This window comes from Tetrao urogallus (assembly GCF_951394365.1).
Source record: "Tetrao urogallus genome assembly, chromosome: 4".
Taxonomy (NCBI): domain Eukaryota; kingdom Metazoa; phylum Chordata; class Aves; order Galliformes; family Phasianidae; genus Tetrao; species Tetrao urogallus.
In genome coordinates this window covers 2,544,750-2,560,790 of record NC_136817.1, presented here as the reverse complement: position 1 = coordinate 2,560,790, position 16,041 = coordinate 2,544,750, and the positions used below count along the sequence as shown (strand labels likewise).

Sequence of the window (16,041 nt, the reverse complement as noted above, 5' to 3'; positions counted from 1 at the left end):
CAAACAAAAGAGGAAACTATAGAAACAGACAGGGCCTACAGCACTACTTCATGTAGTGAAGATGGGAAACAGGTGGTCAAGGTTAGAGGTAAACTAGGTCCCCCAGTTCAAGCAATGCTGCTTGTTTATTCCTAGCACAGCTGGGGATAGATTACACAGCAGTGGGAACCAGATAATTTTTAAGGTTCCTTCCAACCCAATCCATTCTGTGATTTTTCCAGACTAAACCTTGAATGAAATTACAATGTAATCTCAACACGCTACAAATTTCAAGCTGTGGTATTAAAGCACGTCATGTTATCATGTGTGTCCATGAGTAGAGCTTATAAAGTAGATGGAAAACATAGTCACACTGCTGCTCTTCTTGTTTTTGTTTTTTCCCCCTAAGACTGCAGTCTGAGTGTTGCACTTTTCTAGACAGATTTAGTCCACTCAACAAGAGCTCAGTAAAAACCCCAACAATTCATACCACGGTCATGATTTCTACATAATGTTATGGCATTTGAACAAAGAGAGTAGCAGCAAGCACTAGTTTATTTTTCAGTACCTTCTTTTTTTCTTTCTGCATTTCCTTCAAAACTTCCAATCTGCAATGATTGGAATATTTTTATATGAATTGTTATCTTTAAAGAATAATGCCTCTAAATAAGAAACAAGTTTCACATCTTTGAATCTTATGTTCCAAAACACAAGTATTTCCAGACATAATACAGTCAAATCAATAAGACAGCATTGGAATAAGATGAATTAGTAAACACACACAGAATATTGGCTCCCTTTCTCCACCATCACAGCAGTGAATTGGAATTTATGGTGTTGCAAGTTTCACACCTAAACCAACAAAATCACTAACTATACAATCATCTGGCTTTATTTAATAAGATCCTTTGATATCCTTGAAATGTGGAAATAAACATTTCCAGGTTTTCTTTCCTGCTAAAGCTTTTCTTTTTTTTTTTTCTTAACTTCCCTGAAAAAAGTTATGCTAAACGTTGGACATGCATTTTGCAAACAGTCGTTGACACACACAGCTGTGCTTTTGATTATACAAGACAGCAGCACCATCTACTGGTAAGAAGATCTTCAAACTTTAGAAAAAGCTGTGGAGAGCGATCCAGCCAAAATGATGCAAAATGCTACTGAGAGTAATACGTAGTTTTTCAGGCCCTGGATAGATGAAAGGAGAGAAAAAGAAAAATACATCATAATTTATATCTCTTCACAAAAAAAAAAAAAAAAAGAAACTAAAAAAAATAGGGTTTAATGTTATGATAAAACAAATCTATCCATTGCATGAAAAGCTAATCTCATAATCTCATCCGTAATGGCAAATTACACACACTATGAATCTTGTACAGAATAGCTAAGGAAATTTTAGGCTACACTGCTATGCTTCAAATTCCATTAAGAAAAATCATGTCAGCCGTGTCATGTTAATATCTAGTAACTCAGCCTGTTCTGTGCATATCAGTTTAAGGATCTCTGTATTGCCCATCAGAAGGACGCTCACTGCTTGGTCCTTTGGAGGATTTGATCCTGGTTTATTAGTCCATGTGATCTTTGGACAACTGCTAAATTCCCTGCTCCCACTGAAAGAACTGGCTCAAATAAAGGTTATGCTTGGCATCCCATTTCTTGACAATGCTACAGCTTTTATTTACCCCCCCTGCTGCTCATAGCTCTGGAATTCCAATCTTCATTCCTTTGTTCAAAGTTCTTCATTTTTCTTGGAAAACTTATTACTGCACGACCCGACTGTCAGCTTCATAATGCAATACTTGTAAGGTGGAGAAATTGAAGAGAGACAGCTGTTTATCAAGTAATGCTGCTCTATAAGCTACACACAACCACAAGAGAGACTAGGTAAAAGGCCTACTAAGATTACCTTGATTTCTTTAAATACAAGGACTCCCCACATTGCAGCAATGAGGCCAGGACCCTGAAGAATAAGATTCATTTGTACATTACAGAATTTCGTTAAAACGTGCCACATTCTCATTATTGTTTTAAGGGTGCTTGCATTTCAATTGGATAGCAAGTTTATGCATTTCCATCCCGTATTATTACAGCATTCATGGAAAAAGCATTACCATCACCAAAGTGATTGTACCTTACCCTAGGAGGTAAGATACAATAAATAATCAAGAAGGGCTAAAGAAGTAAAAGACTGTTTTTACAGAGGGCATAATTTCTTTCTGAATTACACTGCGGAGTCTGCACTAGCTGTTACATGTTCTTTTAGAGTCTCCAAATAGTATGTCCAAACTACAGACTTTCATCTATCACCACATTTCAGAGGATTATTCAGGGGTTTTTTTGGCAGCCATCAAGGATATTCTTCTCTACTGCGACTAACCTGTCCAACAAAGTTTGATTTTATCACTCGGTATGATATCAAGACACTGGAAAATTAAGGTTATTTCCTGTATTTCAGGGATCTGGACAAAGCACAAAGCCAGACAGTTAAGACAGGTCAGGAAAACTAGTGTTTTATCTGTGATGTTGTCTTACAGGTTTCCTAGCTAACAGCAAACAGTGGCACACAATGATATTTTCCAGACGTTCCTGGTAATACAGTTTATCTCCTCTGTGTGCAATGACCTGAATTCTCACGTCTGATAAGAAAATGTCTGAAACTCTCTGCAAATGCTTCTCATTACAGCTGCTCTCTGAAACACCTGACAGATGTTTAGACAGCCATCTTCCTCTCCCTGTCTTAAGTAAACTCAATAGGACAAAAATTTATACCAGGAGACAACAGTACCTAATGCTGAGTGTGTTTGCACATGCTATTTCTGAGTGAAATTGCAAAGTATTATTTACATAATAACTAAGGTGCTATTTCACTGTCTAGATAACTTACATTGCCAGAGGAATGCATTTTTTAAACGAGACAAATTGTGAAAGGGACGTGGTGAATAACTGAAATTCCCTCCAGGGCGAAGTAAAGGAGCAATTCCAAAACTGCAGTGAAAGACAGGCAGCTTCTCATCAGTGCTGTCTTTAAAATGTTTCATTTAGTGATTTTATATCCTTGCCCTTTACGTATGCTGATAACCAAAGTTACTAAAGCTGCTTTCCACTAATCCTTCAGTTTGTAATTAGAATGATGCCAAGTTTTTTTTTTTCATTGCATACTGCAGAGTTTATTTTGACTAACTGCATCTTGAAGCAAACTTTAATCCCTATTGTTTCATTAGTTTTTTTTTTTCCTCTTCAAAATAGAGCTGTTCAGCAGAACATTGATTTTGATACTTATAAACTTCAATTTGCCAGAAGTTATCCAGCTTTGCAGTACCGTTCAGTAGACTCCTGAGAGAGCAACAGCAAATTTGTACACAGTGATGGAATTTATGCAACTTCTGGATGTTAACAGTTTGAAAGGTACAGCATCATAAGCAGGAATCCAACAGCCATTTTCCCTGCCTAGGTATAAGAAAATTATTTTCAGCAATTCAAATGCTGTTAAATGTGTTCAGGAACTGTGGTAAAAAATACTTGACTGAATTAAGCAAAACAATAGAAAAAAATCCAGAGCAATATATACTTGGTGAGATGAAAGTATGTAACTTCTCTGCCTTTGATCACCTCAGTTCACTGTTTCATATTGATACAGTTATGTTTCCAGAGCACTGGCTTCAACACAGTTTGAAGTCTCTTACTTTCAACTCCTCCACTTTAAATTGGACTTTCAGCTCCACTTACTTTCAACTCCTCCACTTTTCACTGGCCAAAATGGTGCTTGTCACAGTCGTGAAAGTTTCCAATAAAACAAAGGCTAGCACAGACAAGCAAGAGAGGCAAAAAAAAGCCCTAGGTGTGCCAAAATTTCATCTTAATTCCACAAATAGCAGGAAAAGAACTTTCACTTCAATTCTAGTCAGAGATTTTGTCGTTATATACTTACTGCAGTAATTATTGGAAAGCTGACCACAGCACTGAGATAGTGATTGGCGATGAACCAGCAGCAATTGGCTACAGCCCAAAGCAAACCAGAAACAAACCCTAGAAAAATAAATTCAGATCAAAAACATGTACAGAGAAGTATAGACAGCCATTTGTGAAACATCTGTATTTACAGCATAATAGCAAAACTGAACATTTTAGTACATTAACTACTCTAACAAGCTAGCTCTGATAACCCAGACCAAAGCTCAAGGGATAAAATCAGCCACCTCAACTGAAGTAGCAAATTATCATTGAAGTTCAAGCTTTCCTGGGCAGTGTGTTATCCTCTAAGGCAGAGCTAGTTTTTGAAAATCCACCACTTGCAATGTCACTTTCCAGATCAGAGCAAAATTAAGGTTTTGTCCTAACTTTAATTAACCTAATAGGAGTATCTTTCAAACCAAAGTCAAATGAAGAGACTTCAAAGGCTAACTACAGCTCCAGTACACAGACTGAAGTAGTCACTGCAAAGAAGTACAAAGAACTAACAGTCATTAGCTACTAATTGAACAGTACGACATACCTGGTAATATGGCTTGGGGATAAACATTAGGTTTGTTTTTCCTGACTGCACAGTAGATCAAAAAGTAGATGGTACTTGTAAGAAATATTCCACTGAAGTGTGCAAAAACATAATCTAAATCTGAGAGAGAAATTGAGAAATTGTTATTAGCCTAAAATACCAGCTATTAATTTTAACTACATTTATTTAGCTGATTCTATTCCTACAGACAAAAATACGTAAAATGCTACTGCTAACAACTCAGGTTCAAATTGTGGTTATGAGTAACGTAACAGTCTGACTGTGGATAGATTTGGTTAGTCATACACATTCTCTTAAACATGAATTAAATGTTGCACTGACTTCAGCATTTATCACAAGCCTTTATGCATTCCTGTGAGTTATTTTTTGTAACTGTTAGTCAAGCAACTGAATTAATTTATAAAAAACTTGAGAAAACCCTTAAATGAGGCCACAAAAGTGATGGGGAGTTGTTTTACATAACCACATCCTCTCTTAACCATCTACATTTGCACTCCTGTAGATAGTCCTTTCATTTCATGTCATACATTTAAAACTGCACATGTGACTGCACAGATAACTGCACACCAACTGATACCAGGGAAGATAAACATGGCCTTTTTTTCTTTCTTTCTTATCTTGAAGAATGCATCACAATTTTGATCACTCTAATCACTAACAACAACCCTTTACATATTGGGTAGGTGCTAAATAAAACATTCCCAAGGTGGTTAAGCTGAAGCATATAGCAAGGTAATTTCCATCTCCTCCCACCTGCAAGTCCTCATCAGAAAAGGCAACTACAATAATAACACATTGTATCTAGTTTGGGAATACATGAAGTTCATTGTTACACTTCAACAAAAGGCTTCCATTTAAAAAGCAATACGACGTTAATTACTTAAACTTCTGTATATCTCTTCTGCTCATTAATTATGTTCTGTCTTCTTTCCCATTACTAGTGCACTAACTTGGCAGCTGAGTGAGCTCTTGTCCCTCATGTTCCTGGCATACGAACCTGGTACTTTGAAAATGTTAGCTACATTTGGTAAGATGTGAAGTGAGATAAGGATGGTATCTTCTGGGTTGTTTCTCACTGTTCCTTTAATGGTGTAAGTCACCTCTGGGAAAAAGGGAGCTCTAGTATTTAGATGGCAACAGATTTGATAACACGTAAGGTGGTGTAGAACTTTGTTTTGTCACTGCACTTGCAGCAGTACAGTTTCATCCTGTGCCTTTATGAAAGCAGAAGACTGCTGTGTAATAATATCATAAAGCAGAAGGGCTTATTAGCCTTTACCAAATTGACTTGCTCTTGCATATATTGTTCCATTTCTTCTTCCATGGTCCTTGATGTAAAGTACTGGTACAAAACTGGAACCGTAGAGTACTCCAGCTATGACAGCTAGGCTACATCCTCTTTAAAAAGAGCAAAAATCAGGAAAAAGAGAACAGCCTGGTGTTAATTAGGGAAGTAAGTAACACACCTAAAACATCTAAGAAAATTGCCAGCAATGCCATAAAAATGGTATGTTAGCACATCTTTTTTTTTTTTTAAAAGCAGAACTTGTTCAAAACAGTTACTTAGTTTTCCTGCACCTCATGGCCAAGTAATACAGACAACTCTTGTGTCAAGAACCTGCAACCAGTATTAACCACATCAACCAAGCAATATTTCTTTAGAAGTGAAGCTAGGAGAAAACAAAAGATACAGTTAAAAATGCGCCCGCTCTCAGCTTCACTTTGCAGCCAATGTTTTCCACATAAAGATTTCAAGGATAATGCACCCCTTCTCCACTTCCAGATAACTGGGGCCTCAGCTGTCAGCAGTCCCCTTGCTAGCTACCAATTCCACCTTGGACCATTTCTGCTGTTTAGTTACCAGGTTGCCATGCTTCTTGCAGGTGTTTTCATCTGGAAACCACACCTGGAAGCATGGAATCCTTCTATGCTGGGTGCCAATCAACAACATGATATAAACCAGCTCTGTAATTACTTAATTGCTATTGATGTTTACTTTGCAAATGTTGTTCTTTGGTAGGGTAAAACACACTGAACACAGAAGAAAATTATCCAACTAGCTTAGCTATTCATATACAGACATGTGTATTGTTTGTTAGAGCATGACTATGCCTGCAAAACAAATTAACAAATTATGTTCTTATTGTGTGTTTAATTACTTTCTCTGTTAATGACTTACACAAATCTTTTTTTTACTGGAGAAAGATTGGTCACCCATGAGACATCAGAGGTGTCTTCAGAAGCATTAACAGACTGTAGAAAAAGTAGAGTTTTTACTCAGTCCTGCTTTTTTCCCTTTAAAAAGAAAACGGCATCTCAGACATCATATTAATACAGCAATTCTGCTCTGAGAAAATGATAATGGAAGGAAAAAGAAGAGGAATTTACACAAATGCTTTGAATAAAGAAAAATCATTTCAGGAAAAAAAAAAAAAAAAAAGAACAAACCTAACAGTAATAATTGGATCCATCTCCAAGTCTGTAAATGACTGCCTATGGATTTTGGCTTTCCTACGTTACAGAGCACTCACAAGCATTTTAAAAATCCAAATGCACATCTGCCTTCCAAAATTTGTCGTGTGCTGTGGATCAGGGACTGGTTCTGTAACGTGGCAAAAATCTAGAACACTTAAGCACTCAGTTACCTTCCCACTAAGCATTCTCCTGCTATTATAGTTAAGTCTCTATTAAAATAGCTTCCTCTTCTCAGAGAGGGAAGAAATGTCTGCAACTCTGCAATAAGTACTTTTAAGTAATAAAGCTGAGAAAGAACATTTGGGAAAGCCTTTTCTGTTGCTCACGTTTGACTGAATACACAAATACAATATAATCAATGCATATTTATACAGTTTCATGTAGTTTACCATGAACTTTAACAAAGTATGTTAACATTCATGCAGTTTTTTGCTGTTGTTTTTAAATGGTTACATATTTTCACTGCTGTAAAGTAACAACTACAGAGTACTTACAGATTCTCTCAGTAATGGCGTGCTTTCTAATGAAGCTGAAGATGTTTGGACTTCAGTTTTGATAAAAAAAAATATGACAGCACTCAGAAAAGAAAAACATACCAATGATTACTACAAGTCAGATCACAAGGATATAACATTTAGTGTCCAGAAACAAAAGGTGTATTTGGAAGCATGCTAGTTTATTGTCATTACTATCCCAGACTCAATTCAATACATTTTTTAAATGCAATTGCTTTGAATAATTTTAACAAACCACTTCAGCAGAAGTAAACCAGATTGATCTTGTTTTAGTCTTTAATGTTCTCTCTTCTATGTAATGCTATTGAAACGTCTCCTTTCTGTGGCGTGGTTACAGACACATGCTAATATTAGCTGTGGTAGATAACAGTCCTTTTGGCACAGCACCACACATGGTCAAACATCTGCACAGAAATTCTATATGGAAAAACTTCAACCTGCACAGAACTGGATTTGTTCCCAAGGGAAATTAAGTCTTTCTGAGTCTTCTATCATGTGCAACTGGGAGAACACTGCTCCTGCAGGGTCTCATGCACGTGCAGGAGGAGAAGGGGTATTGCTTAGTGGTGCTCCAATGCACTGACTGATTGAAAGAAAGAAGAAAGGGGAACATTTCTAATTTACCCCCAGCTCTCAGAAATCAGGTAAGTATATGTAATCAGTCTGGTTCTGGATTGTTTTCTTTTCAGTATTTTTCAGCAAGATAATTTGATGTTCTACAAATTCTTTCTCGTAGCCATAAACAGAAAGCCTCCATTTGAGGAGTGATTTATCTCCTACTGAAGCCATATGGAGAGACACAAAAAGATGCCAGCTTCCTCCAGAGGGACTAGGTAAACATGCACAGGTCCCACCCAGGAGGCTAAAATGAAACACATGCTTCTGAGCTCTACAGAACAATACGCATATGCTTTGTGCAGCTTGCCAGGAAAACAAGTCTAGTAAGGATCTTTTCCCTTGTTGATCACTTTTTCCTCATATCTCAGGAACAGGCAGGAAGCAGCTGGTGAGCTGAATGAATTTATCAGGCAGAAATAGTAGCACTGCTACGTTCAGTGAAAACCTCTCAAAACCAAGCACTGCTAATGGGGAAAAAGCCACAGCAATCAAGGATGGTCTCCACTTCCCCCATGTTCTTAACTCTCTTCTTTTGTGCATTTTTTGGGGGGTATTTTGTGCATCTATTGCTTAGCATGCCTATGGCAAGCCTATTGCATTCAGGGCTGCCCTTCTGCTCCTGGAAAAACCTCCCTGGCCAATCAGCTGGAAAGCAGAGACAACTGCTACCTAACAAAGACCATCGGTACTCTATGTTTAGCTCAAAACATGAACAAATAATAAACTAATAATAAAACGAGAAGTGCTTCCAAAGGTCCCAAAGGAAGCCACTGTTTGGCAGTTGTTGGAGGGAAGGTAGACAGGGAGCTGCTACAGTGAGTGCACCACACATCTGTCTTGACCACGTCTACCAGCATAAAAATATGTTTCTGTTCTGAAATCTAGGCATGGAAACCAAAAAAAAACAACAGGTATGGACAACTCAAAAACGTTGTGGTAAATCACTCTGCAAAAAATAGTTCAATCCATTTGCCTGCTGGTTGCATTTTTCCCCGTGGTTCTAAAATACATTTTTAATGTTACAAAAATTAATCATTACTTTTTACCTTAACAGTGAAAGTCCGGCTCCAATATAATTTAAGACTGGTCTTGCTACCTCTTCTGGGTCAATTCCAAACCATCCAAACCTGAAATATTTAACTATTTATTCTTAGCTGCACTGATTGCACACCAAATACTATCATCTAGTCTTGAAAATCTTTATACACAGAAATAATTCAGCTGAAGTTTACATTAGAAATATTGGATCGATGCTTCAGTTGGCTTGCAAAAATTCGCGTTTATTCAAGAGTAATCTTCAACTTAATTGAAATCGATTTATTTTTTTTTAAATCTGGGTATTTAAAAGTCAAAGTTAATTTGAATTGTTTTATCAATCCATGCTGCAGAAGAAAGTGCTCTAGTTTTATGTAAAAAATCCACATTATTTATTTACTCAATTATGTTAATAAACATGACTGGGCATTTTCTTGCTATTGAGGCAAAGGAAACAAAAAAAGATAAAATAATTAATCTGACTACTTTCCACACTGAAAGAAAAGATCTTTTAAGTATCCTTTTTATTGGCAGTGGTGCTTACACTCTAGCTGTTAACAAGGAAAGAAAAACATCAGTAACGTATGATTTAAAATGCTTACCTGGAACTTGCCCAGCCTGTCAGCAAATTGAAAGAAGCCCATATCAAAAGACCAAGAGCTAAGCCTATGGTTTTAATAATAGGAACAACTGTGATGTTGCCTGAAAAAGAAAGAAAAAATAAATAAATAAAAATCAATGACCCACAACACCAAAATTGAAATCAGTTCTAAACCAGACTGTGGTCTTGCATATTTTAGTTTGGGGTTTGAGATTCAGTTTAGTCTGAGAATGTTCAGAAGGGGATGCAATTGAGGCAATTACAGGTTGGTAGCAACAGCATTTTTTAAAAAAGAAATACATTGAAATCACAGACCTTCCCTCAACATCATTTTAAAAGTTATTTTTGGTGCAAATTTGCTGCTTATCAAATAAAAAGCTGGAGGCATTAAGTAGCTCCACCCAGCATATGCAGTATTACTATTCACAATTATACTTGCTCCAAAAGTAAAGCTCCATTAATAGCAGGACTAGAAAAGCCAAGTCATTACCTCATATAGGGAAATGGTTTCATTGCTGTTTTTGTGATGAGTTAGGATTACTTTGTTTCTCAAGGACTGCAACACTTACCTGTAGCCCACAGGAAGCCTCCTACCATAGCCAAAGGCCAAAAGCGGGGGCAATTCTGGATTAAATTGACCACCAAAGAAACTATCCATATGGAAGCACAGAGAATCCATTGGAAGAACATTCCTATGGAAAAAGCAAATGTGCACAAGAGAGAAATGGCAGAACATGGAATCTATTCCGTGCTATGCACTCTATTAAAAAAAATAGAATAAAATAAATTGGTGGGCAACGTTTACACAGGCCCAATCCCCAAACGCATGAAAGTTCTGATAGCTTTCTGACAGAGGATATTAAGTTACTGAAAGCTTCTCCCACCACCCCAGTAGCAAGACAAAACTCCTTCAGGGCCCAGCTCATTAATACACTGAGGATGACAAAGTTTGGACAAATCAACCTTCGCTGAAGGGGCAACTAAGCAGACTGTTTAACTTTATTCCAGCTAAGGCTTTTACTTTAAACTATCCTTGTCTTTCTAGGACTGCAGTTGGTACAAAAAAAAAAGAAGAGTCTGTAATACACATAATGACATTAAAAGGACACAGCTGTAGATACATTTCTCTGGGGATTGGTTACTGACTATGCTTCACATAAACGTGCAAATACAACATGAAACCAGTACCATAAAAGTGATAACATTCTAAGGAAATTATAAGAAAACAGAAATGATGTTTCCTCTTATTAGCATTACTAATTATAAGTATAAAAATATCCTTTTCTGATTGGTCTCAGGTCCACAACCAAAGGGCAACACTCTGAAAGCCTTTTACAGTGTTATTATAAATATATATTTATATGTATATAAAATATGTATATATAAATGTATGTACTTGAGGGTCCCCAGCATGGTAAAAGTAAGGACACTTCACATTCTGCTGGAAGATGCTCATGAAATCATCATTACTGTTAAAAAGAGATTTAGTGTATCCTAAACTAATGCATTACTGCTTTATACTCCAACATCAGAAAGAAAGTTTGAACCAGACTGTACTGATACTTATAAATGTATCTATAGAAACATTCACATTTGCAGGTGAAATATTATTCCTACTAGCAAAAGTAATAAAAGTAAAAACGTAGGTAAGTTTACCGTCACCAGTATCGTATTTTTTAACTGGCACAAAATTTGTCCCAAATAGAAGAACAGCTACTGTGGAAGAGGTAAATCCAATAGCTAGATCTGTGCTATTGCTGATGTTAAAGGCATTGTAGGCTCTCTCAAAGCTCATTTTTGCTCTGAAGGTGTCTCTTTTTGTAGAGCTTTTCTTTTGTGCTGCAGGTCTTGAAAGGTTCTGAAATTAGAGAGCAGAATTAAATATGTGAGTATAAAAAAATACCACTCTACTTCAGAAACCTGCAACTCAAAGGACCCTAATGTTTCTCTCTGAGAAGTCTGAAAGAACTGGGAACTATACGATGGAATCCCATGCCACACATTTGTAATCACAGGCCAATTAAGAACAAATGCACGCAATAATCAGCGCACTTTGTAACTGCACAGAAATTGTGGCTGAAAACACGATGCCATGAGTGCAGAAGATTTGAATCTGTGAGTAAGGGGAAAACTTGCTGCCTAGGGAGACACTGAATCATCACATTCTTACTCCTGCAGGCAAACTGGTCACACAGGTGTGTAAAAAAGCAGGGATTTGAAAATTAGATCAAACTATTACTAGAAGCTAGAGTAAATTGCAACCTCGCTGCCTCCAAGTCACAAATAGGCACAGAGATTCAACAGATTGCCATAGTGAGCTTCACATAGACTATAAGCAAACCACAGGAACTGCTCTAGTTGGTATAAAGCAGGAATAAAGGTTCATCTTTCCCTTTGAGTAGCAGGACAAGCTGCCTCAACAGTTTCTTCTTTCATTTCAAAGAATTACAAGTAATAGCCACAGATTTTTTTCATCTCATAACAACCTCTTCTTTTGTTCTTTTGGTTGGAGATTCACCTTGAGGTTACACTCAACAGAAGTGTCCCATACACCTCTGATATGCATTTGACAGAAAAAGTGCCTCTGAAGATAACTATCCAAGAAAAGCAAACATGTAAGAAACAAATAGGAAAAGCACTTGGAACTGTAATCTGCAATACGATATTTAACTGGCAGTAGGTAATTTAGTGGTTGTTTATCCTCTAGACTTCCTTTTTTCAATGAGAGATTTCCACTGTTAAAAACAAACAATTACTCTGAGTATAAAGGGACATATTTATAGAGGTACGCAATCCTGTTGTTGATGTAACGCTGCTTATTCTCATTGTAATGACTTCCCACTGCAGTCTGAAACTCCCCAGTGTAGTGGACCAAGTGCTGCCTGGAGGAAAGAAGCTAAAAAAGGATGGAGGAAATTTTGCCAAATCAGCTAAGGGGTGCTGCAACTGTACTCTGCGAAAAAGGAAGAGCTGAGCCACAGCATGTGCTTTCATCTTGCTTAACCCTCCAGCCTCAGCTGCTCTGCAGTCCTTAGAACACTGAGAACCACATCTGCTGAGATAGTGCTTTTATCTAAGCTTCAGCAGAATCATCAGTGCTGGCTGAATTTAATCAGTCGTATTAGCGAGTGAAAAGTTCAGTCACACAAGTACTGTTACCAATTAGTTTCTCGCCATGAAAGATCATTTTTTCATTAAATACTTCTGAAAAAACCACAAATGACATCTAGACGACTTACTGCAAAGGTACAATGGCACAGGTATTTCAGTTCTCTTTTTCTCATTTACACTTCACTTTCCTTACTTATTTAGAAGATAACCTCCACCAGATGATTTTCGCTATACTTAAAGATTCTGTAAAGTACGTTTTGCCTGGGAAAACTTCCACTTTGTCAGTGGATATAATAAGGCTGAGATTTCTTCCAAGACTGAACTCGCAGGCTGAGAAACACCTTGTGACATCACAAGAATAAATCAGAATAGATAAAGGCTTACATCAGCTAGCTTCATGCCATCAGCACTGACTCATAGCATGTTAAATGCCTTTCACGTAAGGCACTAAGGCTGGCTTTTTCCACAAGAAAAGCCTTTATGCTATTAAAGACATAAAAATAAAGCTGATCACATTGCATCTCTCTGAGTGCAGGGTTCAGTTCTTAGATAAGTTCTTAGATAAGGGTTCAGTTTTTAGATAAATAAGTATAAATAAGTCATTATTCACTTAAAATATTAAGAACCTTTCAAATTCAAAATGGCTTGTCATCCTTTTTGATTTTTTTAATTACATATAAACGTCACATTAAAAATACTTCATTCTTATATCCACTAGGAGAAAATCTGTGTGATGCAGGGCAAGATGGTATCGAACGGATATAAAAAAATGCACACTGAAGACAATAGCACAACTGTAGAACTATAACTATGACACAAAACCCACACATTTCAGTTAATTGAGGAGGAGCATGCTCCATTCAGTCTGATAAAAACTCTGCAGCTCTCCAAGGTTTTGGGTACTTACTCTCCAAATTTAGCTAAACGTCAGGGCCAACTTCCAACTCCATTTTAATGAGTTCAAGAGCAAGTTCAGCTGGACAAGACCTCGAGCAACTGGATGAGCTTCAGTGACAGCACTGCTTTAAGTGGGGAGTTGAACTATATGACTGTCAGTGGTCCCTTCTAAATTAAAATTAATCTATGATCCAGTGTCAAGAGCAAATAATGTACTGAAATACAGCATTAAGTCAACTGCACTTCTGTTTGCACGTACCGGGTCAATAACCTTAGTCTTGTTCTGAGAGTTTCAGAGGACTCCTGAAAAACCTCTTGTGTTGTCTACAATCCTGTAATTGCCAGATGAATAAGCTTACGCACCTCCAATGGCTTACAGCTAACATATGCACAGCAGGGCTATAGCTGAAGTTGCCAGGATGTCAGAACACAGTGCTTGTATCTGCAAGTCACAGACAGTTGTCACAGTTACCAAAAGAAGTTCTGTAAGTAGCTGAAAGGTATTTCAGGGTTTCTGAACTACAGAGGAAATATAGTTTTGTTTGTATACATTGGCTTTATCCCAGTAACTCCAATGGCCTAACTCACTAAAAGTTCGTGTTCTCTGTTTTCACTGTTTCCTCAGGAATACGCCACCATGTTCCTTCACACAGAGGGACATGAGGTCCTGGCACAGGCTGCCCAGAAAAGGTTGGGATGCCCCACTGTATAATCAAAGAATATTAGGATGTTATAACCACAAAATAAACAAGTTAGGCAAAGCAGACTGTGATAACAAAAGAGAATAAATGGTAGGCTTACCCCTACCCTGGGCTCACCCACAAAACACCAGCAGAAGCGATCTCCAGAAGAGATCCTTCCCCATTGGTAGCCAGCTCTTCAATAGGTCTAGGAGGGGTGCAGCCAGGAAGCACAGTTGAATTGCCTTCACCTGTGCTCCTCTGGCTGACTCATGGCTCGCCTCAGGTGATCAATCAGAGCTTCAGGCCCTGACTCAGCAGTTCCCATACACCCACCCCTGGAGATGCTCAAGGCCAGACTGAACCAGGCCCTGGGCAGCCTGAGCACAGCCTGGGCAACCACCCACAGCAGGGAGTAGGGACAGGGTGGGCACTGAGGTCCAAGCCAAGCCATTCTGTGACTATTACCTTCACTCTCCGCAACAGTAACACAGCGGTGCAGTCCTTACAAACAGCTGTATAAGCAAGAAGCCATTGCAAGCTGGATCCACAGTACTGCCACAATCTGAAAGTGCTCACGCTCACTTGATTTGCTTAGAAGCTGTATCTAACACTGCTAATTTGCACATTTTTCCTATGCCACATTTCCCATTCAGGATGGATATTTTCATCCTCATTTGAGGAGGCTCCTGTTGGCTCCTTGGTGACACAGCAGCTTGCTCAGGTGACACCGGGCCCACTGCTCATAGAATCACTCAGTTTGGAAAAAGACCTTAAAGATCATCGAGTCCAACCACAACCTGACCATCCTACCCTAACTCTAACAGCCCTTTGCTAAATCATGTCCCTGAGCACCACTTCCAAACGGTTCTTAAACACGTCCAGGAATGGGGACTCAACCGCCTTCTTGGGGAGCCCATTCCAGTGCTTAACAGCCCTTTCTGTAAAGAAGTGTTTCCTCATATCCAACCTAAACTTACCCTGGCTTAACTTGAGGCCATTTCCCCTCGTCCTGCCACCTGTGAGAAGAGACCGACCCCACTCTCACTGGAGGCACCTTTCAGGCGTTTTGAAGAGAGCAATATGGTCTCCCCTCAGCCTCCTCTTCCCCAGACTGAACAGCCCCAGTTCCTTCAGTCTCTCCTCACAGGCCATATTCTCCAAGACCTTTCCCGATGAGCTGAGTGTTTCTGCTCTTCCCTACGACCACGCTTTCCAAAGACAGGCAACGCTTTCGCTAAGCACGCAGCACGGAAAAACGTGCTCACCACGTTGCCAGAGTCTGCCCTCCTAGCAGCAGGCTGCCATTGCCCCAAGGCCGCCATTAGGCGGAACACGAGCGAGCAGAGCGCGGCTGCGCTTCCCCGGGCTCCCGCAAGCCAAGCGCTCAGACACCGCTTGTGGAGAGGCCGACAGCAACGGCCCCGACGGGCGCCCGTCCCGCAGCCCCGCTGCCCACCCCAACCCCGCCACACCGCCTCACCGGCCGCCCCGCCGCTCCGGCCTCCCGCCCGCCATGCCCCGCCCCCCGGGTCGGCCCGCCTCCGCCCTCTGTCCCCGGCTAGGCGGCCGGCATCCGTCCATGCACCCGGGCTGAGGTGAGCGGCCGCCGTAAGC

At 39.2% G+C, this 16,041-nt stretch overlaps 1 protein-coding gene across 1 annotated transcript; it reads right to left on the bottom strand.

Moving 5' to 3' along the window:
• Positions 1-1,083: 1,083 nt before the first annotated feature.
• TMEM144 (transmembrane protein 144) lies at positions 1,084-11,531 on the bottom strand (the record flags this gene model as incomplete). The annotated part of the gene is made up of 11 exons (XM_079534675.1): positions 1,084-1,167; positions 1,886-1,939; positions 3,908-4,005; positions 4,472-4,591; positions 5,772-5,890; positions 6,672-6,745; positions 7,462-7,543; positions 9,147-9,227; positions 9,738-9,837; positions 10,306-10,428; positions 11,393-11,531. 11 exons carry the CDS (start codon positions 11,529-11,531, stop codon positions 1,084-1,086), a joined length of 1,074 nt encoding a protein of 357 aa, XP_079390801.1.
• Positions 11,532-16,041: the final 4,510 nt, after the last annotated feature.